This window comes from the organism of the source record quoted next, unplaced genomic scaffold, assembly GCF_019419815.1.
Source record: "Pyrus x bretschneideri cultivar Hongxiangsu unplaced genomic scaffold, Pyrus_bretschneideri_v1 Contig61, whole genome shotgun sequence".
NCBI classification, from domain to species: Eukaryota; Viridiplantae; Streptophyta; class Magnoliopsida; order Rosales; family Rosaceae; genus Pyrus; species Pyrus x bretschneideri.
In genome coordinates, this window is record NW_025999800.1 from 1,199,068 (window position 1) to 1,220,842 (window position 21,775).

Here is a 21,775-nt window from a genome sequence, read left to right on the forward strand (position 1 = left end):
TCATGACTGTTACTAATCACTCTCCACCTATTGTGAATAATAACTAACATGATCTTTACTATTCACAAAGATTTATTTATTTTTAATGTTTACCATATGTCCATGTGACACATCCCAACCCAGAATGTCAACCTGGACTCCGAATCGATCTGTGCTAGCCGACACCAAGAAGGTGACATAGCCATAAAGTATAGTAATGTCAAAAATGTGAATAAATTTAAACCTAAAAGTGCCTAAGTATAAGAGTGCGCTAGTGAGCGAGAATGAACCCATTTCACACGTGATGTCAGAGCATAAGTAAATTACTGTAGAGTAGATTGAGAATTATACCATCGAAGGTAATCACCCATACCGAGATTTGCCAAGAATCCTTGTTAATACGAAAGCTCAGCTGCTAAAATCTGGAGGAGCAAAAAACAATGGTGAGTGGGCCTCAAAATAAAGTTTTATAAAAACTTTTTTGAAAACATTATAACCTCTCGCCGTAAAACAAGTATAGTTTCCAAAATATACATATTACGCATGACATACCGCAACCTACAATATCTCAAGAATTCAATACGGTACTATATTTCATAAATAAGTACGTGACGTCCATAATCACATAATCTCGCATAAGCAAACATATCATATCGAGTACTCATCGACAGATGCTGACACACGAGTTCATGCAGAGATATTATGACATGAACAGGATTAGGTGTAAAAATGATATACGCTATAGTACTACAATCACGTGAAGACTGTCATTATACGCAACACATATGAGTCCTAATTGCCTATAGCAATCTAGAACATGACTGGCACCTACAATGGATCCAAAGTGCACGTACGGTGCGATGTGCTCATACACGTCAAAGACTAGCCCTAACCCGGGCAAGTACTAACATCGGTGCAGCAAACGATGAGCAGATAACATAAATATAGTCATGCCACAGTGATTTGATAATTCTAGTCAACATAATATCATTCATAACCGTAAATATAATTATGGCATCAATAATAATATGCATACATGTGCATCTCATAAGACGTAACATAACTTCATAATTTCTATTAATGTGCTAAATCTTTTAACCATCACGTTAATCTAGGCGTATTGTAGAAAACTCTTTATGAAATGTATAAATAGAAACTAACAATTATATACATATATATATACACACACACACACTATATAAAAGAAAAGACCCACTAACACATACTTGCGAAGTCGTAGTTGTTTGGACGTGAGAAGTCGGAGTCTCCAATAGTAATCGCACCTAAGCATAATATTGGGAACCATTAGTAAAACTCAGCTAAGACGATTAAATTTTGAGGAATGAAGTGCAGATTTGAAATCAGGACGTCAAAATACGCTAAGGAGGGTCACCGGCAAATTTTGTTAAAAAGTCAATGAAAAAGTCAACAATCAACCCTAAAAAGTCAACAAAAGGGACTCGGGACGTCGAAATTAACCTAAGAGGGTTTCCGAGAAAATTCCAAAAAGTCAACTTCGAAATTAGGAGGGTTTCCGAGAAAATTCCAAAAAGTCAACTTCAAAATTAACCTAAGAGGGTTTCCGAGAAAATTCCAAAAAGTCAACTAACGGTTAACATAATATTCCTCTTCAACCTCTAAGTGGATCTGGGTTTGGGCTTGGGCCCTTTTTTTTTTTTTTTTTTTTTTTTTTTCCTTCTTTTTCTCAGGCCGGTTGCCACTATAACCGTTGGGATAATCCCAGCTCCGACCATAAAAAATCTTCACTAAACCTAGCCTTCCAATATATCAAATCGAAGCTTAGAAGACAAGGAATCATAATATACCTTTAGTTTCCTCAGCCGTGGCCGGAGTTGGCCAGAAAATGGCTTGAAAGTCGTCAGATCTCTGTCGGAGAACTGGGTTTGTAATTCTCGGGGTATTTCTGCATCCAAACAACATTAAAACATCTCAAAAACATCCTAAATGTACTCCTAAATACGATTTACGAAGATCTTAGGGGTTTTCAAGGTTCACCTTTGTCAGAAAAATGAAGTTTCGTCGAAGGAGACGATGAACAGTGGCCAAAGCCATTGTGCAACCCTATCTCGAACTAGGGTGTCCTGAGTAAAACGGCAGGAGAGAGGAGATGATGGTCTATCATAGTAGAATGGTGGTGATTGTGTCTAGTCACGAGAATGGTGATGGTGGTCACGGTTTGCACAGAAGAGAGGGACGAGAAAGCTTGGGTTTTTCTTCATACTTCTTGGTTTCGTGGAACTCGTCCAGGCAGTGAGATGTCGGCGGTGGTTCAAGTGGAGTTCGCTAGAAGGGAGGTGAGTGTGCCGTGTGGTGCACGGTCCCTCGGGGTGTGTAGAGAAAAAGAGAGAGTTTGAGTGAGATAAAGTGAAAAGAGAATGTTAGGTGAAAGAAATAGTGAAGAAATGTGAGAGTTAGAGAGATAGAGGTCCGATACAGTTGAAGAGGAACTGAGAGGAGACATGAGAGTGAGGGGAGGAGTGGTGTGGGTTCCACTTGACACAGCTCAAAGTCACCAATGAAAATACAGAAAAATATTTCCTGCAACGTGAATTTATCAAAACGTTTGTCGTAAATCCAAATTCAATTTCGCTTGCGCCTATGTGTTTGTACTATCAAGTACTTCGAGAAGACGATAAAATAAGAGCCCATATGCGTCACGAAATGATAGTCAACGAAAGTCAACGATCTTGTCTCTAGGGACATTTTTGTCAAATCACTATTTTAAATTTTATAAAATCGTAAAATTAGGGATGGGTTGTCACACCATGTCTATCTCAAATATTGTTTAGCTTGTGATAAATGAATTTTGGTACATCTTAAAAGCCTAATAAGATAACATAATAATTACATGTAACCGTTGTAATTTTTTTTATTTTTTAAGTGATTTTTTCCTTAATTTTTTCTGAACTTTTCTGGATTTAAAAAAAATTATTATTATGAAAAATAATAAGAACCATGAATTGAGCAGGAATTTGAAATGGACGTTTTAGATTTGGCCATATGTTAAGTATAGGAAATGGATCATCTTTGGATTCCTTCCTTCTAATCCACCATATCAAGGGATATAGACCATTGAAATTTAATCTAACGACTAAAATTATTATAACTTTTAAAGCAGGCCCTGTTTGTAACCGTTGGATTAAATATTAATGGCCTGGATTCTCTAATTTGGTGAATTAGGAGGAAGGATCTGGAGAGGATCCTTTCCTTGAGTACATTGTAAGTAGTCGTTGTGGTGGGGCCATGCGACTAAATTTGTCGCATCACTCTCCTAGCTAGGTATGCGTGGCGCACATGCCTAGCGCCAAAAAAAAAAAAAAAAGTAAAAGACTTCGCTAACGTAGCATCAAGCATTTAGACATGAACTCTTCATCAATATGGCTGGTGGCATGGTTAGTGAGCCATGCTGACCCAAAAATGGGTGGATGAGTGTTTTGAGTTGAATTTGGGATCTAGCCATGTCAATTTAACATGTGTGAAATTACTCTAAATCACCTTAGTCTTTCCACTCAAATAGTCATAACTACCTAAAGAGTTATAAGAATATTTGATAGAAGTGAGATGGTTAGAATTTTAAATACTGGAAAAATACAAAATATGTCAAATATTGTGGAGCTTAGGACTCTAGTGGTAGTGGTAGTAGAATTATTTTCTTCTTCATACAAGAAATATTGAGAGAGAAAGAGAGAGGGAGAGGGAATCAAACGTAAGTCCTCAAGTGCAACATACGTACTTACAATCTCTTGTTGATTACTGTCACATCCCGGCCTGGGCCCCCACCACATCTCAGGCTTGACTCCACCAGTAGCACAATATTGTCTGCTATGGGCCCCTGACCACGCCCTCACAGTTTTGTTTCTAGGAACTCATACGAGAACTTCCCAATGAGTCACCCATCCTGAGATTGCTCTAGCACGCTACTCGCTTAACTTCAGAGTTCCTACTAAACACGAAGCTAGTGAGCTCCCAAAGTGGACAATATCGTGCAATGGTGGAGTCGACTAGCCAACACAGCTCGATTCAGAGTCCTAGTTGACATTCTAGGTCGAGGTATGTCAATTACCATTAGATCTATATCCTTACGTCAATTTTATTATGTGACTTGAATTTCTTTACCCCAGTTAAAATAAAAATTAGACTTTAAAATATCTTTAATTTTTAAGAAAAAAAAGATCACTAAACCAAGCTTGGAAGAGTTTAAAAAACTATAAGATCAAAGGATAATATAAATTTTTTTTTTGAAATTGTGGATAAATCAAGAACGTTCTGTTATTTCTGTGCTTGGTTTTAATGGACTAGAATAAGGAAACACCCATTTTCTCTCTCTACCTATGTATTTTTTTTAACAAATAATACTATTTAAACGAGGGGGAGTGGACTAAGCCTCACAATGGATTACCAATAATATGGTTCAAATTTACCCTTAATAAGAATCAAACTTAAAACTTCTCACTCACAAGTGAAGATGACTACCTTTGTATTTAGCTCGCAATAATCAATCAAATTTAAATTTTTTACTTGTAGATTTGCGTATTATAATGTGACCCAAGTCAAAAAGTGAGAAATCATAATAATTATATAAATAATATTAATTAAGCACAATGAAAGTAAGGATTCATAATAATATTAATACTGTCACTTAGTACTACAGTCTAATAATATTCATCTTCATTTGTAAGTAAGAGGTTTTAGGTTCGATTCTCGTCGAAGGCGAATTTGAACCACATTATTACTAACCCATTGTGAGGCAAATCCACCTCCTCTCCCTTAGCGTAGATGATAGATTTCGTTCAAAAAATAATAATATCAATACTCATTCTTGTATAGGTAAACATACCGTTGTTACAGTTAAAATAAGTTTCTCTTTATGAGGATGGAATGTGAGATTGAACTATTATTGTGAATGAATCCAAATCTTTCCAAGTATACAATCTTATTATTTATTGTTATATATATGAACCATGCGCGCCTACGCATGCATAACCATGTTTAAGTGCGTAGTTACACGCGCATAAGCATGCACTTAAGCTCGTAACCATCTTTTAAATTATTTGTTGCTTTTGAATTTATGTTTTTTTTCCTAATAAAAAGACAAATTCTTAGGCTTATGGTTATAGGAGCACGAAGAACAAGACGCATAATCCAATATTGAGAAGAAAAATATCATTATACGGTCTGTACCTCGAAAGACCATAAAAAGAGAAAAAAAAAATGAAAGGATAACATATCATTTTTGATGAAAATGTGTATGAAAACAGGGGCACTTGTGTAAAATCATAGCTTGGTTCAATGGAGTGGACTCGGAAACACCCATCTGCTTCTCTCTCTCTTTATCTATCTATCTCCATCTGCGTCTCTTATGTCGTCCTGTTTGTGTCATTAACTCAATTATTTTGGTAAATTAAATCATAAACATATAAAAAAAAATTTCCCAAATTTTAAATTAGTATAATTTCTCAGCAAATTAACCCTCAATTGAGCAATTGAGATTTGACTCGTTTGAGCCCCAAAAACCCAAAAGCCTCAAAATTTCGACTTCCTCTCGCTTTTCTTCTTCTTCTTCTCCTACTCCACCTCCCTCCTTCTCCCTCTTTCGTCGTAATTTCGTGTTCGGTTTCGACCCCCTTTTCTGCTCCGTGTCAATTCGCACGTGCGGTGTATCATTTGGGGACGGCGGTGCGAACCGACTTTCCCTCTCTCTGAATCCCAATCTCTATTCTCGCTCGCTCTCTCTCTGTATCTCGCAATCGCCGATCGTCGTCGACTGAACTGGTCGTGCTTTATCAAAGCCCTCTATCAATTTTGAGCTCCGATCGCTTATCTATCAGGTTCGTGTGCCACCTAGGGTTTGCTTCGATTTTTGATTCGATTCGATTTGATTTGAGTATGCTTGGGTTGATTATTGTGAAATTGGGAATTCAGCTTGTATTTGTTGACTGCTGAATTACTCAATTGCCCATTTGATTGCATAGGTTTAGGTTGCGATCTTCCCTGGCCCCAATTTTGCCCCTTTGCCCCTTTGCCCCTTTGCTGATTGATTGTCTTATTCATTTCTTACAAGTTCAGTATCTGACTGCTTTATGGTGTTTAATTGTAGTAAGCGAAATTTACAAAGTTTATGTGAAAATGGTGGTCGATTTTGCTTAAAGTCATTTATCATTTTCAAAGATTTGTTATTTGGTATACTAATTTGATTCACATTTTGCAGAATTGTTTTGCATTGTATTCATAGTTGTGCTATCCTAATTATTTTACTTGGTTTTCTGCTACTAAAACCCCCAAGTGGTAAAACTTTGAGTGAAAAATGCAAGCGATTCTCCTTAAATTCACTTGCATTTTTGAATGGTTTTATATTGATACAAAATGTGGTCATCGTGTTGGTAATTTTGTTTTTTCCTCCCCGCTACTAGTTTTTTGTCTGTGCTATTTCTCCTACTTAAGTAGACTCATGATTATGTGCTTTAGTTGACCAAATTACATGATTCATTGTTTTGTCACTGTATGTACAGTATGGAGGGAGTTTGTTGTGGTTAAAGCATGAGTTGGCGGTGCAGTTCTAAAGGTTTTGTTTTTAAGTTATGCGTTACTTGCTAGTTACAGTCAGCGTGGTAAAGGATAAAGGAGATGAATGTGCAGACACACATGTCAGGACAGATATCGGGGCAAGTGCCCAATCAGGCAGGATCTCAGATGCCTGTGCTCTCCCAGCATAATGGAAATGCCCTTGCTCCCCAAATGCAAAATTTAGGTGGGCCTGCTCGTGCTATGTCCAACATGGATCCTGAACTTATCAAGGCACGCCAAATTGTGCAGGAGAGAATGTAAGATGCATTTCCTTTTGGTGTTCTACCATTATTTATATGGGCAGCAAGTTGCTTGTTAGCATGTCTCAGCTGACTTGTTTGTTCTTTGTTCTTTTTTTGCGAAGCATGTTATTCCTTATTAATTGTTAACATGTATAATTGATATTGCTTACCTCCGTATGAAATCAAAAGACATGTTATAAAATCAAAAGACATAATTTTTTTTTATTTTTATGAAGAAAGTATTCTTTTGCTTTTTGTTTTTTAGTTTTCTTTTTTCATATATATTTTTTTAACAGGATATAGTTGTGCTAGCATGCACTTTTGTTAATTCATATATAACATTCGTCTCTTTATGTTAGAGCAATTGTTTACCTAAATACTGATGTTACCATTGTGCTTTTCAGATGCCAAATGATACAGCAGCGATCACTTCACCAGCCAATGAATGACATGAAGTTAAGGGAGATTGTTAAAAAATTGGATGAGTGTTTATTGAAAAGTGCTCGGGACAAGGTTTCTCATTTTATTTTTTATTTGTTTCTCTATTCACTTCTCCTTTAGCCTATTTAGACAGATATTTTTACCTCTCTTTTCTCAATGTTATTGAAACAGCTAAATTTTTTATATTTTGTTTTTAAAGCATTATTATTTTGATATTAATTTGAAGTCAAATATGCTGGTTAACCTTTTGATTTCTTGACAGCTATTGAAACTCACTATACATGTATATAGTGATAATGTTCTTACTTGATCTTATTCTTATTCTGTATGAAATGGATATCATCTTAGTACGCTTATGATTCTGTTGTTTGCAAATCCTATTTCAGGACGACTATATGAACCCAGAAACGTTATGGAGTCGTTTGCAGCATTTTAGTAAGCGACCCCCAAATCAAAGCCAACAGTATCAACAGGCTGTTAATTCTTCCTCTCCTGCTGGTACGATGATACCAACACCCGGTATGTCACACAATGGGAATTCAAATATGATGGTTACTTCTTCCATGGATGCTTCTATGAACACCGCTAGAGGTAGTACTGGCATAGCGCCTACTACAGTCAACACAGGAAACCTGGTGCCCACTGGTGCCATACATGGCGGTTCATTCAATAGATCTGATGGTAAAAACTGAGTTGTATCATCTTTTCCCCAAATTACTCAAACTGCTGCTTCAAACTACTCTTACAAAATTTGTTTTTGTAGGTTCTATGTCTAATGGCTATCAGCAGTCTCCTGCCAGTTTCTCCATTGGTACTGGAGGGAACATGTCATCAATGGGTGTGCAAAGAATGGCTAGCCAAATGATTCCTACCCCTGGGTTTAGTAGCAGTAATAATCAGTCTTTCATGAATTTGGATTCTTCTAATAATGGAGGTGGGTTCTCTACTGTTGATTCTTCAATGGTAACACAACCACAACAGCAAAAGCAGCATATTGGTGGTCAAAATAGCCGTATACTTCATAGCCTTGGCAGCCAAATGAATAGTGGAATAAGGTCTGGCATGCAGCAGAAATCATATGGGTTGCCAAATGGGGCTCTAAGTGGTGGGTTGGGATTTGCGAACAGTGTACCAGTTGTTAATGAGCCTGGCACTTCTGAGGGCTATCTAACCTCAACACCCTTTGCTAACTCTTCCAAACCATTACAACAGCACTTTGATCAACATCAGCGGCCAGTAATGCAAGGTACTTTCTTTGTGTGCATGCACATACATGCATGTACAGTATAGATGCATATATGAGTCGACTGTTTGTCTATACACTTGCAGGTTATGACTTTATTTGAGTAGTCTATCATAAAATAGGTAAATGTTTGACCAATGAATCATGTATTTACCAGGTGATAGCTATGGAGTGAGTAATGCAGATTCTTTTGGGCCTGGAAACTACTATGGTGCTGCGACCTCTGTTGGGTCAATGCTGAATCCTCAGAATTTGAATTCAGTCAGCTCGACACCCATGTCCAAGGCCATCTCTCCCCTTATAAATAGTCAGTCAAATATACATGGTGCCCAGCAAAATGTCCATGCAAAGCCTCAACAACTTGATCAATTGGAAAAGATGAATTTCCAAACTACACTATCTTCAAGAGATAGTATGTTCCAGTCTCATCAACAGCAACAATTTCAACAGCAACCTAATCAGTATCAACAGCAACCTAACCAGTATCAACAGCAGCAGCAATTAGGTCACCAACAACGTCAACAGAAGCAGCAAAATCAGCAGTCCCAGCATATGTTAAACAATGATGCTTTTGGTCATTCTCAGATCACACCTGATGTAAGTAGTCAAGCAAACCATGGTGTGGACCACCATAGTGAAGTTATGCACCAACAAGGTACAGAGCAGTTCCAATTATCAGAGATGCATAACCAATTCCATCAGCACCCTGCTGATGATCGGTTGAGGAATGCTCAGCATGTCCCATCCGGTCAACATGGTATCTCCTCTTCGTTGTCTCAAACTTCCCAGCAAATGCAACAGATATTGCATCCTCACCAATTGGTTGCAGAGTCTCAAAATGATTTCAGCTCTCTTTCTGCTGGAGCTCAATCAGAACCAGTACTGCAGGATCAATGGCATCCTCAGTCACAAGATGGGACTCACAGACAGGTCAACATTTCCCATGAGCAGCATCTCCAGGAAGATTTCCATCAGAGGATATCTGGGAAAGATGAAGCCCAATGTAATAATTTGTCTTCAGAAGGACCAAATGCTGTTCAAACAATTTCATCTAGAAGCACATCTCGTCCCCCCAATTCATCGAGTGCTGTTTTTGGATCTTCTAATGGCAATCGGGAGAAACAGTTCAAAAATCAACAGAGATGGCTTTTGTTCTTGCGCCATGCTCGTTGTTGTTCAGCCCGTGAAGGGAAATGTCGCGAACTTAATTGTGTAACTGTTCAAAAACTGTTGAAGCACATGGTAACATGCAATTTACCTCAATGCCCACATCCTCGTTGTCATGTTACCAAGAAATTGGTTGATCATAACAAGAAATGCAAGGACCCAGCTTGCCCTGTTTGCCCTCCTGTTAGGAATTTTCTGCTGACGCATCCGAATAAGGCACAGAATCGTCAAGTTTCTGATTCTGGTTTGCAGAATTCAACAAACGGATCGTGTAAAGCCTATGATAGAGAAGACACTTCAGCTAGATTGGTTTTGAAGACAAATACGGCTGTTGAAACTTCTGAAGACAGGCAACCTTCTATAAAACGCATGAAGATAGAGCAGTCCTCTCAACCTGTTCATCCTGATAGTGTTAGTTCTGCAGTAAAAGCTTCTGTGGTTATTGAACCCCATGTACCCCAGGATTTACAGATCCAGGATTACCAACATGGAGAGATTTCTATGCCACTCAAGTCTGAGATTGCAGAAGTGAAAATGGAACTTCCTTCAAGTTCTGGACAAGGGAGTGTTGATGAGATGAAGGATAGTGTTGAGGATAAAGGCAATCCAAGGCATGATGGTGAATCTGTCTCATATAATGAGTCCGCTGGTTTAGCTAAGCAAGAAAACATCAAACATGAGAAAGAAACTGATCCAGCTAAACATGAAAATGCTACGCATACTGTGGAAAATGCAGCTGGAACCAAGTCTGGGAAGCCTAAAATAAAGGGGGTATCAATGACTGAACTGTTCACTCCGGAGCAAGTTAGGGCCCACATTACAGGTCTCAGGCAGTGGGTTGGCCAGGTTAGTCAATGGATTGGCAATCCTTCCCACCTTTCTCTCATTGTTCTATTGGTTTCACTATTATATTTAATTTATTTATTTTCACAGAGCAAAGCAAAGGCAGAGAAGAATCAAGCAATGGAGCATGCCATGAGTGAGAACTCCTGTCAGTTGTGTGCAGTTGAGAAGCTTACATTTGAGCCACCGCCAATATATTGCACACCTTGTGGTGCTCGTATCAAGCGCAATGCAACGTACTATACAATGGGGGCTGGTGACACACGACATTATTTCTGTATTCCATGCTATAACGAGGCTCGTGGAGACATGATAGTTGTTGATGGGACTAACATTCCAAAGGCAAGGCTAGAGAAGAAGAAAAATGACGAGGAGACTGAAGAATGGGTACGTTCTTTTTGCTGGAACAATTTTTTTTGTTAGATAGTTTGATTGTTCTAGATAGTGAATCTTATGCTGTTCACCTCCTTATATGCAGTGGGTCCAATGTGACAAATGCGAAGCTTGGCAACATCAAATTTGTGCTTTGTTTAATGGCCGAAGGAATGATGGTGGGCAAGCTGAATACACTTGCCCTAATTGTTATATACAAGAGGTTGAAAGGGGAGAGCGTAAACCTTTACCACAGAGTGCTGTTCTCGGGGCCAAAGATTTGCCGAAGACAATACTAAGTGACCACATAGAGCAACGGTTATTTAAGAAACTGAAGGTGGAAAGACAAGAGAGGGCGAGGCAACAAGGAAAAAGTTATGATGAGGTGATTTATATAGTACTATGTATTTGAAGTGCTATGAGGGATAGAGTACTGCATGATGCTTTTGCTTTTTTCTCTTATGCTGTTAGTATTCTGGTTCAGGAGATGAAGGAATAATAGATAGAAAGTCTACTGTTTAGTTTTGTCTTTTGATTGGTCTAGATTGTAGAAGGTAAGTGAAGGGGAAAACTAAAGGAAGAGCATAGAAACTACCAGTATAACTACGAAGCTTCTAAGAATCATTTCTGGCGGCCTTAGGTATCACCATATCACACCTAGAGTTGAGGTGCATCACACAATGCTACGGAAAAGAACATGTTTTTTGGAGAACGCAATTACATGAACCTACATAAATCTTTCTTTAGTGACCATGGATTTATCCATGCAGGAATCGCCAGTATCAAATTATCTTTTACCAACATAATTCACTATATGGCTGTATTTTCCCAATACATGAATCCCGGACATAAGCGTCTTAGCTGCTGCCACGAACTGCCTTTCATTATTAGTGAAGGATCATCATTTGGACCATCATACTTGCCGACCAATGATGAACTGATTGGATTAACCAACCAAAATTAGTTTCTGTCATAATATATTGAACAGAAACAAGGGCCTCTGTAACGGCCGACTGAGACTGAACCCAATTACCCAAGATTCCAAGTAGACCAAACATGATCCATATGCCAAATTAGGGCTTGCGTTTGAAGCCTTGTTTCCATGCCTTTCGTAAACTTTTACAGGAGGCCGCTCCCCTTAAGGACTTGGAGGCAGGACCAGTTACAACGTCTAATCCTAATAGAAGTATATAATTGCATTGTTTGTGGTCTTGAGTTTTATCTTCTATAGGACAGTGTTTCATTTTTGGGCATCGGTGGCTCCATAATTTAGGGATAGTTCTTTTCAGCCTATTGTATATTGTATGATTGAAATTTAGCTGCTCATTAGCTTTTGTTGGTATGCTACTATGCTACCATGTATCTCGGTTGCTTAGCTTTTCAGTCTTTGTTAAAATCTTTGGCTAACTTTCTCTAGCTAGAGCAGTGGACACCTTGTCCCTGTCTTTTTCTGTTACTTCTAATAAACTTATGTTTCTTACCAAAAAAAATAGAAACATATATTTGATAATGTACTTCTAGGAAAAGTTACCATAGAATTGAAAGAAACTTTGATTTATGAATTAATGTTTGTTTATGGTTTTTTGAAACAAGTATTGTGACTTTCGAAAGTGGAAAACTGGAAAGGTTTTTCCTTTTAATGTGATTGGCTGATTTTTTTTTTCTTTCCTTTGTGCTACAAGGTTCCTGGGGCAGAATCTCTTGTAATCAGGGTTGTTTCATCGGTTGACAAAAAATTGGAAGTAAAGCAGCGGTTTCTTGAAATTTTTCAGGAAGAAAATTATCCAACAGAGTTCCCATATAAATCTAAGGTAGGAAGATGGTCAATGTTTAACTGATAATGAAAATGGTTAAAACTGTATTGCTTTAGAGTAACAGGGAAAGGTTCCAATATGCTAATTACATATTTTCCTCTAGGTTGTATTGTTGTTTCAGAAAATTGAAGGTGTAGAAGTATGCCTATTTGGCATGTATGTTCAAGAATTTGGAGCTGAAAGCCAGTTTCCGAATCAGCGGCGTGTATATCTTTCATACTTGGATTCTGTTAAGTATTTCAGGCCCGAGGTTAAAGCGGTGACGGGAGAGGCTCTCCGCACTTATGTTTATCATGAAATTCTGGTGAGGCTTAGGCTTTCAGTGATCTTGTTCTTCATGTTATCTGTGTTTTCTTTTGTTTGATATGTTCTCTTGGAACTATTGGCCTTAGTTTAGCATTCCCTTTTTCAGATTGGATACCTTGAATATTGCAAGCTACGAGGGTTTACAAGCTGCTATATATGGGCTTGCCCTCCGTTGAAGGGTGAAGATTATATTCTATATTGTCATCCGGAGATTCAGAAAACACCAAAATCTGATAAGCTTCGTGAATGGTGAGCTTATAGAATTTTGTGAATTGTGTTGCAGTTATTTCTAGAATCAATTATCCTGTTTCTTACGTTTTATTATCTCTCTGTTTTGTTTCAGGTATTTGGCAATGCTTAGGAAAGCTGCCAAGGAAGGCATTGTTGCTGAACTCACTAATCTATATGACCATTTCTTTGTAACCACAGCTGAATGCAAGGCCAAAGTCACTGCAGCTAGGCTGCCCTATTTTGATGGTGACTACTGGCCTGGTGCAGCCGAGGATCTGATTTATCAGATGCGTCAAGAAGAGGATGGGAGAAAACAGAATAAGAAAGGATCGACCAAAAAGACTATAACAAAAAGGGCTCTAAAAGCATCTGGTCAAACTGATCTTTCTGCTAATGCGTCAAAGGATCTGCTACTAATGCACAAAGTAATTTTAGTCTTTCAACTGCATTATTGTTTTCACCCTTGGTGGATTTTCGGCTAGATATTCAGAGTTTTTTGCACTATTAAGTTCAGGGTTTTCAATTTATTTTAGTATTTATCAGTCTTCGTAAAAGAATAATGTTTGAAGTCTTCTTGTAAATTAATATATGAAAGCTGTTCAATAGGATGAGATTTTTATTAGATTAATTGCACTTTGTACAACTGATAAAAAAGAATTCGAGATAATTTTTTATCTTTTTTGCTGACTTTTATATTTATGTTCCCTCAGCTTGGTGAAACCATTTCGCCAATGAAGGAGGATTTCATCATGGTTCATTTGCAATACGCATGCTCTCACTGTTGTATACTAATGGTATCAGGAAACCGTTGGTCCTGCACTCAATGCAGAAATTTTCAGCTTTGTGATAAGTAAGATTCTGAACTCCTCATTCTGCTGTTACTTCCCTCCCCTGCAGAGCTTCCTAATACTGTATTAAATTTTGTTTTTATTACCTATTTTACCATGTATAATGCTTTATTGCTTGTTCGTATGTGACTAAATTGTGCTTATGGTTTGTTTAGAGAAGAATGGGTGAAGGTTCTGGTATTGTTGCTCAGGGTTTTGTTAGAATTTGCAGACAGTTTGACCGTTATACCTTCTCAGTTCAGAAAGTTGAATTTTTTCTGCATTTGTCTACACTAGAAGTTTCTTACTGAATATATTGTTTTATACTTCTCACTGAATATTTAACATCAAAGTTTAGCTTTTTTTGGAATAAGGTTTGCCAATTGATTTTGTTCTAATTACTTTACATGGAACCGCAGGTGTTATGAAGCAGAGCAAAAACGGGAAGAAAGAGAGAGGCACCCTATCAATCAGAGGGAAAAGCATGAATTGCGTCCTGTATGTGAATTGTCCTTAGTTCTAGCTTCAGTTCTCATGGCTCTGCAAGATCTTTGTACTTTTTTCAGAAAAACTCTACTTAGTACTGACATCATTTATATGTTGCAGTTTCAAATTACTGATGTACCTGTGGATACAAAGGACAAAGACGAAATTCTTGAGAGTGAATTCTTTGACACCAGACAGGCATTTCTCAGTCTTTGTCAAGGGAATCACTATCAGTATGATACTTTACGGCGGGCTAAACATTCCTCTATGATGGTCCTTTACCATCTTCATAACCCGACTGCTCCTGCGTTTGTGACAACATGCAATATATGTCATCTCGACATTGAAACAGGTCAAGGCTGGCGTTGTGAAGTTTGCCCTGAGTACGATGTATGCAATAACTGTTATCAGAAGGAAGGCGGTGTAGATCATCATCATAAATTGACAAATCATCCATCCATCGCTGATCGCGATGCACAAAACAAAGAAGCTAGGCAAATGCGAGTTGTACAGGTGCTTTATATTTGTGTTTACATAATTGAAGATTTGTGTTGAACATGGATGTATTACTGGAGGAAAGGCTAGGATGCCAATGTGGTTCTTATAACACTGTTTTCAATTTGGCAGCTTCGGAAAATGCTTGATCTTTTGGTGCATGCATCACAGTGTCGTTCTGCACAATGTCAGTACCCCAATTGCCGTAAGGTCAAGGGACTTTTCCGCCATGGAATTCAATGCAAAGTCCGTGCATCTGGAGGATGTGTTCTCTGTAAGAAAATGTGGTATCTTCTTCAACTTCATGCTCGAGCTTGCAAAGTATCCGAGTGCCATGTGCCGCGTTGCAGGTTCGTGATTTAATTGTCTTCTATTATGACATTCGACTCTCTCTCCTCTCTCTTAATTTCCTCTCCTCCCTCCCTCCCTCTTAAGGGTAATATCGTTGATTCTATTATATAAATGTATGTTTTCAGAGATTTGAAGGAGCATTTGAGGAGACTGCAGCAGCAGTCTGATTCAAGAAGAAGAGCCGCTGTGATGGAGATGATGAGACAGAGAGCTGCTGAGCTACACAACAGTTCTGGGTGACCAAATTGTACATATAGAAACAGATGTTTTGGAGAACAAAGAAAATACCGACGGGGACAATAGTTTTCTTCTGCTCAGCTAACACACTAGTGGGAACCAGGCGGTGACAGCAAAAGTGGGGCTAGATGGTTAGAAGGGAATAAGCATTTTGCAGTACAGCATGTTGTTTGTTTTCTCTTTTTAGGGAACAATTTTTTGGCTCTGATCTTCACAACTTAAGTCTCCCTAAGAGGAAGAAAGTTGGAGTTTGTCAACCAGTGCCCGCGCTCCATTCGACAGCTGCCAACTATGGTCCCCGTGCGAGTGAAGCAGATAGTGATGCGTGTCTCAGTGCGGCTCGATTTGGTGATTCTTTGATTTTATCCTGGTGTAAAACTGTGGAATGCAATTATTTAAGTGGCTAGTGTAGTATAATCTTATCTAAAATGGTTTGTTAGGAAGAAATGTGGGAGGGAAGATAGTTTCAGATCCTTGGTTTTTTGCCCCGTCTCTCCCTTTGTTATGTTGGTCTTCTGTTTGTAGATTGTGTTCTTATCCATGGAAGGAATAATACTCTCTTTTTATAATTTAGTTTATAAATTTGATCTCTTTAGTCGTACTCATACGATATACTCACATTGCCCTCTGTCTCTCTCTCTCCAAAAACCGGAATTCAGTTGGTTCTCTCCCCCTTCTCCTGCACTCTCTCCTGTTTTCCGCTAGATGATTGAATTAATCAACGATATATTTTCAGCCAAATGATTGAGCAACCCAACGGTGAATCAATGGACATAAACAAGAAGATTTGCAGTAAACAGGGTTTGCTTTGGCGTTTTGGCTTCTCAAGAATTTCTTAAAGCCTATTATGCTGTGTGCTACAAATATCATTGTGTTTCAAGTTAATCACACATTGATATGTGAGAAACATAAACACGGTGAGATAGTGTTGAATGAAAAAGTTAAATTGCGTGACAATTAAAACACAAAATCGACATCGGATCAAAAAATTAAAACGTGAGACAGTGCGTTTACTCCGATGAACCCAAGGGCAAGTGTGCAGTACCCAAATGAAAGGGAAAAGGGTCCTCAACGTGGCACGTTTTGTCTCATGAGCAGCTCTCTCTTTCAAACCTCAAATTATGTGTGTGTGTGTGTGGATATGTGGTATGTGCTGGAAATCTCAATCCTTGTCAGTTGTCACACCTTCTTCCGATATGTCCAACTCAAAACTCCCACCATTCATTTTCCCATTTTCCAACTATTTAATTTTATTCCATGATTTTCTCACCAAATTAGAAAAATAAAAGCAATTATCCAACAACAAAATAGAATGAAATTAACAGCAAAAACCAGAATCTGAATATTCGCGAAAGGCTCTGTTCGTTGGCGCTAAAACCACCATGGCCGTCACTAAAGCCATCAGCAGCACCAGCTTGATCAATGGCGGCGGCGGCAGTGGCGGTAAAAATAACATCACTCACTATTACCAATGGCGGAGGCCCATTTCTCTCCCAATCCCAAAACCCAACTCCCAAAACTTCACAATCGCCGCCGGAAACCGCTCGTTGTTAATTCCCAGGGCCGCCGGACCTTCCTCCGAGCCCACCAACAATGGCGGCGGAAGAAAAACCAAAACCAAAACCAAGAACAAAACAGTTGATCCTGCTTCTACTGAGGAGAAAAGTGATTCCCCAATTAATCAAATCCAAGAACAGCAGGAGCAGAAGCAGAATCAGAAGCAGCTGGGATTGGATTTGGAGGACGTGAACCCGGTCGGGCTCGGTAGGAGGTCGCGCCAGCTGTTCGATGAAGTGTGGCGCAAGTTTTCTGGCCTCGGGCAGATCTCAAGAACCAGTCTTCCCGACGAAAGAGACGCGCTTGACGCTCTGCTCATCAGGGAAGGACCCATGTGCGAGTTCGTCATCCCCGGCGCCCAGAACACCACCGTCTTGGTCGTTGGCGCCACCTCGAGTATCGGCCGGATAGTGGTCCGCAAGCTCATGCTCCGAGGGTACACTGTTAAGGTGCTTCTTTCTGTCCAATTTTTTACATTCTCGACCTTTTTGTGTGTTTTTTCATTTGGTTTTCGGGTTTGGTTTTGTTTTGTGTTGTTGTTTTGATACAAGCGATATTGGGGAAGGGGGAATCAAACTCGGAACTTCTGTTAATGGGTTTAATACTCTTAACAAACTTAGCTACGAGCGATTTAGGTTTTGTTGTATTTAATGTGTTGTGTGATGGTGAATTAGGCGCTGGTGAGGAATGCTGATCAGGAAGTGGTGGAGATGTTGCCAAGATCGGTTGAGATTGTGACCGGGGATGTGGGTGATCCTGCTACCCTATACGCAGCGGTACAGGACTGTAACAAGATTATCTATTGTGCTACTGCACGCTCTACTATCAGTGGAGACCTCTACAGAGTTGATCAAAGAGGGGTCTACAACCTCACCAAAGCATTCCAGGTGTGATCCTTATTGTCCATATCTTTGAAATGCTCCTTTTTGACATTTAGTAATCTGTTTCGGTTTTGATGCCTTTAAGTTCTTGTGTTGGTTCAATGTTGGATTTGAATTTAGCCCTCCGAGAGTTGCTTGTGTGAATCTTTTGACTGTTTGCGTTGCAGGACTATAACAACAAAATGGCACAGTTACGAGCAGGAAAGAGTAGCAAGAGCAAACTTACCCTTGTAAAGTTCAAGACTCCAGAGTCAGTGGATGGATGGGAAGTTCGTCAGGGGACTTACTTTCAGGATGTGGTTGCGTCTAAGTATGATGGAGGAATGGACGCCAAGTTCGAATTCACTTTCACCGGAGATGCTGTTTTCTCCGGTAAAGAAACTACTATAGTGGGGTTTTGAGATTCTAAATGGGAAGCATTAATTAGTCCTTTTTCACTCTATTTCTTGCTGTATGTAGGATATGTTTTCACCAGAGGAGGGTATGTTGAACTTTCTAAAAAGCTTTCGCTTCCTTTGGGTCGAACCCTTGACAGGTAAGCAATAGTTGCATTCTCAAATAGAGTTTCTTAAGACCTGGTTATGATAGATTCTTTATCGGAACATCCATTGCCTAAACTGTGAAGGCTTATTTGCTTATGTAATCTATATTTTCAATGTACAGGTATGAAGGTCTAGTTCTTTCTGTTGGTGGGAATGGAAGATCTTACATATTAATTCTTGAAGCTGGTCCTTCGGCGGATACATCTCAAAGTAAATTATACTTTTCTAGATTCAACACAAAAGCAGGATTTTGTAGGGTAAGGATCTCTCTTCTCATCTCTGTTTCTTTTGTGGAATGGTTGCAATATATGCTGTCACTAATTCTATTACTCTGTAATTGGCAGGTCAGAGTACCGTTTTCATCATTCCGCCCTGTGAAACCAGATGATCCACCACTAGACCCATTCCTTGTACATACATTAACCCTGCGTTTTGAGCCCAGAAGACAGGTTTGTACGTTTCTGCTTTCTGTGTGTGAGATAAGTCGACGAATCTGTTTCATATGTTTTCCTCAAATCCAAAAACAACGTAAATTATTTTTTCTGTCTGTTTGATGAATACATTTCTTTGCATCTTTGCTGAATCTACTTAATATTTCTTCGCACAGAAAGCTGTTGAAGGACGTACAGGAGTGCAGCAGCAAGACCCAAGAAGTTTTACGCTTATACTAGAATACATAAAAGCTTTGCCAGTAAGTCTTTAATTTGAGTTGTGCTGATTGTTATATCAGTTTATGTTCTATATTTCTGGTTATTTTAGGTCACGTTCTGTTACCAAGAATTTCTCTCTCACTCTTGGTGACCAGATAGACTCCCTCCCATGCATGTATTTTCTAAACGTTTATGCATTTTCACTCGAAAATCTCAAAAAACAAGAACAAAGCCTTATCCCACTAAGTAGGGTCGGCTGTATGAATCTTAGAACGCCGCTACGCTCAGTTTTGTGCCAAGTCTTCTGTGAGCTCCTACAACACCACTTGAAAATCTCAATGCTGAAAAATTTGCTCGACGCTTTCAGGCTTTAACCATAACAGAGTGAATATCTACATAGAACTCATAGTCCCTTGAGTATGCTTGCGATTCTTGCTAATGGTTCCCCGTTTTCACATTTCTACCATGAGAGCCAATGTTTTCATCAATGAGTTATAAACCAAAAGTCAAACCCTTTCAAAACTGATCATTCTACGAATGAACCCATTTTCTGACGGTCCGAGTTTGAAGAAATTTTTCGGTGAATCGTTTAATTAACAACTACCACTCTGACCTTGAAGTTAAATAACCGTTTTTATAAATCCTTTTTCATCAATGGTTTGCTTAAAAATAATACTGATGTTTTCTTCTGGATTTTCGCAATGAGAAGCTATGTAACTATCCATTAAGTGTGGTTAATGAGATGGAATGGACGGTTTAGTTAGTGATGACATATGTAGAGTAATGGTCATGCATGATTATTTGTATGAGTTGTATACAGAGACTAGGTTTGCATAATATTTTACAGTCTTAAACCGAATGTGATAATGGGACGCGTTTTGCAGACTGGGCAAGAAACGGACTTCGTTTTAGTTTCTTGTACCGGATCAGGAATAGAACCTAATAGAAGGGAGCAGGTTCTTAAAGCCAAGAGGGTTAGCTCTTTATCTTTCTCTTTGTCACTCAGTGAACAGGTTACCTTCTTTTTGTTTGTAACTTTGCTAATTCTTTTACTGTTGAAATTTCTCCAGGCTGGGGAAGAGTCATTGCGAAAATCAGGGCTTGGATACACAATCATTCGTCCTGGTCCCCTGAAGGTGGAGTTCTTACTCTACAATTCTCGACTCCCCCGCTACATTTTGGTCTTCCCCCTATCTGATGAGAATCGGTTTGGTTTATACAGGAAGAACCAGGTGGACAACGCGCTCTCATATTCGATCAAGGAAACAGAATTTCTCAGGTTAGAATGATCGATGTATTAAAAGTTTTGCTACATCTACTAAGTACTAATTGAAATCACCTCGATCACTTTTCACTAGATTAAAACAGAGATTATCTTTTGGTTTCTATATGACATCATTGAACATCTAACCTAAACTAGCATCTGTGAATCAGGGGATCAGCTGTGCCGATGTAGCTGATATCTGCGTGAAGGCGTTGCATGATTCGACTGCAAGGAACAAAAGCTTTGATGTGGGTGAAAATCTTTTTGCTGTTACTATATTACTCTCAACTGACATAATGCTAAGCAGATGTTGAAACTTTTCCAGGTATGTTATGAATACGTTGCCGATCAAGGAAAGGAACTTTACGAGCTGGTAAGGACCAAGTAAAATCGATTCATTAGATTCTGTATATTGAAAACAAATATGTATGACAAATATAAGCTTGTAACCACTTCGTTTCTACGAACTCCCTCTGCAGGTGGCGCATTTGCCTGACAAAGCCAATAACTATCTGACACCGGCGTTGTCCGCTCTAGAGAAGAATACCTGATCGCGGGGAGCAAGGATGATCTAATGTTCCTAAGATAAGAGTACATTTGTAAAGCTGCATACATGCCAACATTTTCGTGCTGAAATTCATGTGTAGATGCCCAGATGGGTTTGAATTGTTCGTTGTCATGAATCGGGTCGAACGTGTATATAACAAGCACTACAATTACATGCTTAATTACAAAGCTCAGTTTCTGATTAACACAGGAGGAATTTCTTGATACCCTCCTTTCAATGGAAGGTAAAAAAATAAAGGAAAACTAATGAAAAAGGTTTGAAAACTTTGAGTTTTAATGATAAGGACAAAATAAAGAGTAAAGTGAATAATACTATAATTGATTTTTTAGTGTAAAAATATGATTTTTCGTTAAAGTGAACAGTACCGTGAGCTTTTTGTTAAAACTTAAAAAAAACAATGCCTTTATACGTGAAAACTGGAAAAACAAGGTTAGGGTTTAGGTGGAAGAGTTTAAATTTCAACCGCAATATAATCCCAAAAGCACAACATCCCAATGCGGCAGTGAGTCTCTGCAACTTTCTCACATGGTAAACAAGAGATTCTGCTATACAATCAAAAATATAAATCTCTTCATCTGTCTGATCACGTGAACGAATTACGAGTATAAAGTTATATTCTGGTCACACACAAGATTACCCACCTAAACACATATCTTGAGGTTAGAATAGTTGACACGTATAGCCAGCAGAGGAA

General features: G+C 38.7%; 2 protein-coding genes across 3 annotated transcripts; both read left to right on the plus strand.

Moving 5' to 3' along the window:
- The first annotated feature begins 5,584 nt into the window (after positions 1-5,584).
- On the plus strand, positions 5,585-16,233 carry LOC103936848 (histone acetyltransferase HAC1). Of its 2 annotated transcripts, none has more exons than XM_009346725.3 (17): positions 5,585-5,828; positions 6,510-6,821; positions 7,211-7,319; positions 7,634-7,928; positions 8,011-8,493; positions 8,648-10,503; positions 10,591-10,887; positions 10,979-11,257; positions 12,555-12,683; positions 12,790-12,990; positions 13,099-13,241; positions 13,336-13,648; positions 13,934-14,073; positions 14,470-14,548; positions 14,657-15,049; positions 15,164-15,381; positions 15,508-16,233. In XM_009346725.3, exons 2-17 carry the CDS (start codon positions 6,625-6,627, stop codon positions 15,620-15,622), a joined length of 5,247 nt encoding a protein of 1,748 aa, XP_009345000.2. In that variant the 5' UTR covers positions 5,585-5,828; positions 6,510-6,624; the 3' UTR covers positions 15,623-16,233. The 2 variants fall into 2 exon arrangements, with proteins under 2 accessions (XP_009345000.2, XP_009345001.2); XM_009346726.3 differs by having other exon boundaries at positions 6,601-6,821.
- A 559-nt stretch (positions 16,234-16,792) lies between these two features.
- LOC103936847 (protein HIGH CHLOROPHYLL FLUORESCENCE PHENOTYPE 173, chloroplastic) lies at positions 16,793-21,265 on the plus strand. The gene is made up of 13 exons (XM_009346724.3): positions 16,793-17,625; positions 17,851-18,063; positions 18,225-18,429; positions 18,517-18,592; positions 18,721-18,856; positions 18,944-19,048; positions 19,207-19,290; positions 20,134-20,223; positions 20,320-20,385; positions 20,472-20,528; positions 20,684-20,761; positions 20,839-20,886; positions 20,993-21,265. The coding sequence occupies exons 1-13, from the start codon at positions 17,002-17,004 to the stop codon at positions 21,062-21,064; spliced, it is 1,854 nt and encodes a 617-aa protein (XP_009344999.2). The 5' UTR covers positions 16,793-17,001; the 3' UTR covers positions 21,065-21,265.
- Positions 21,266-21,775: the final 510 nt, after the last annotated feature.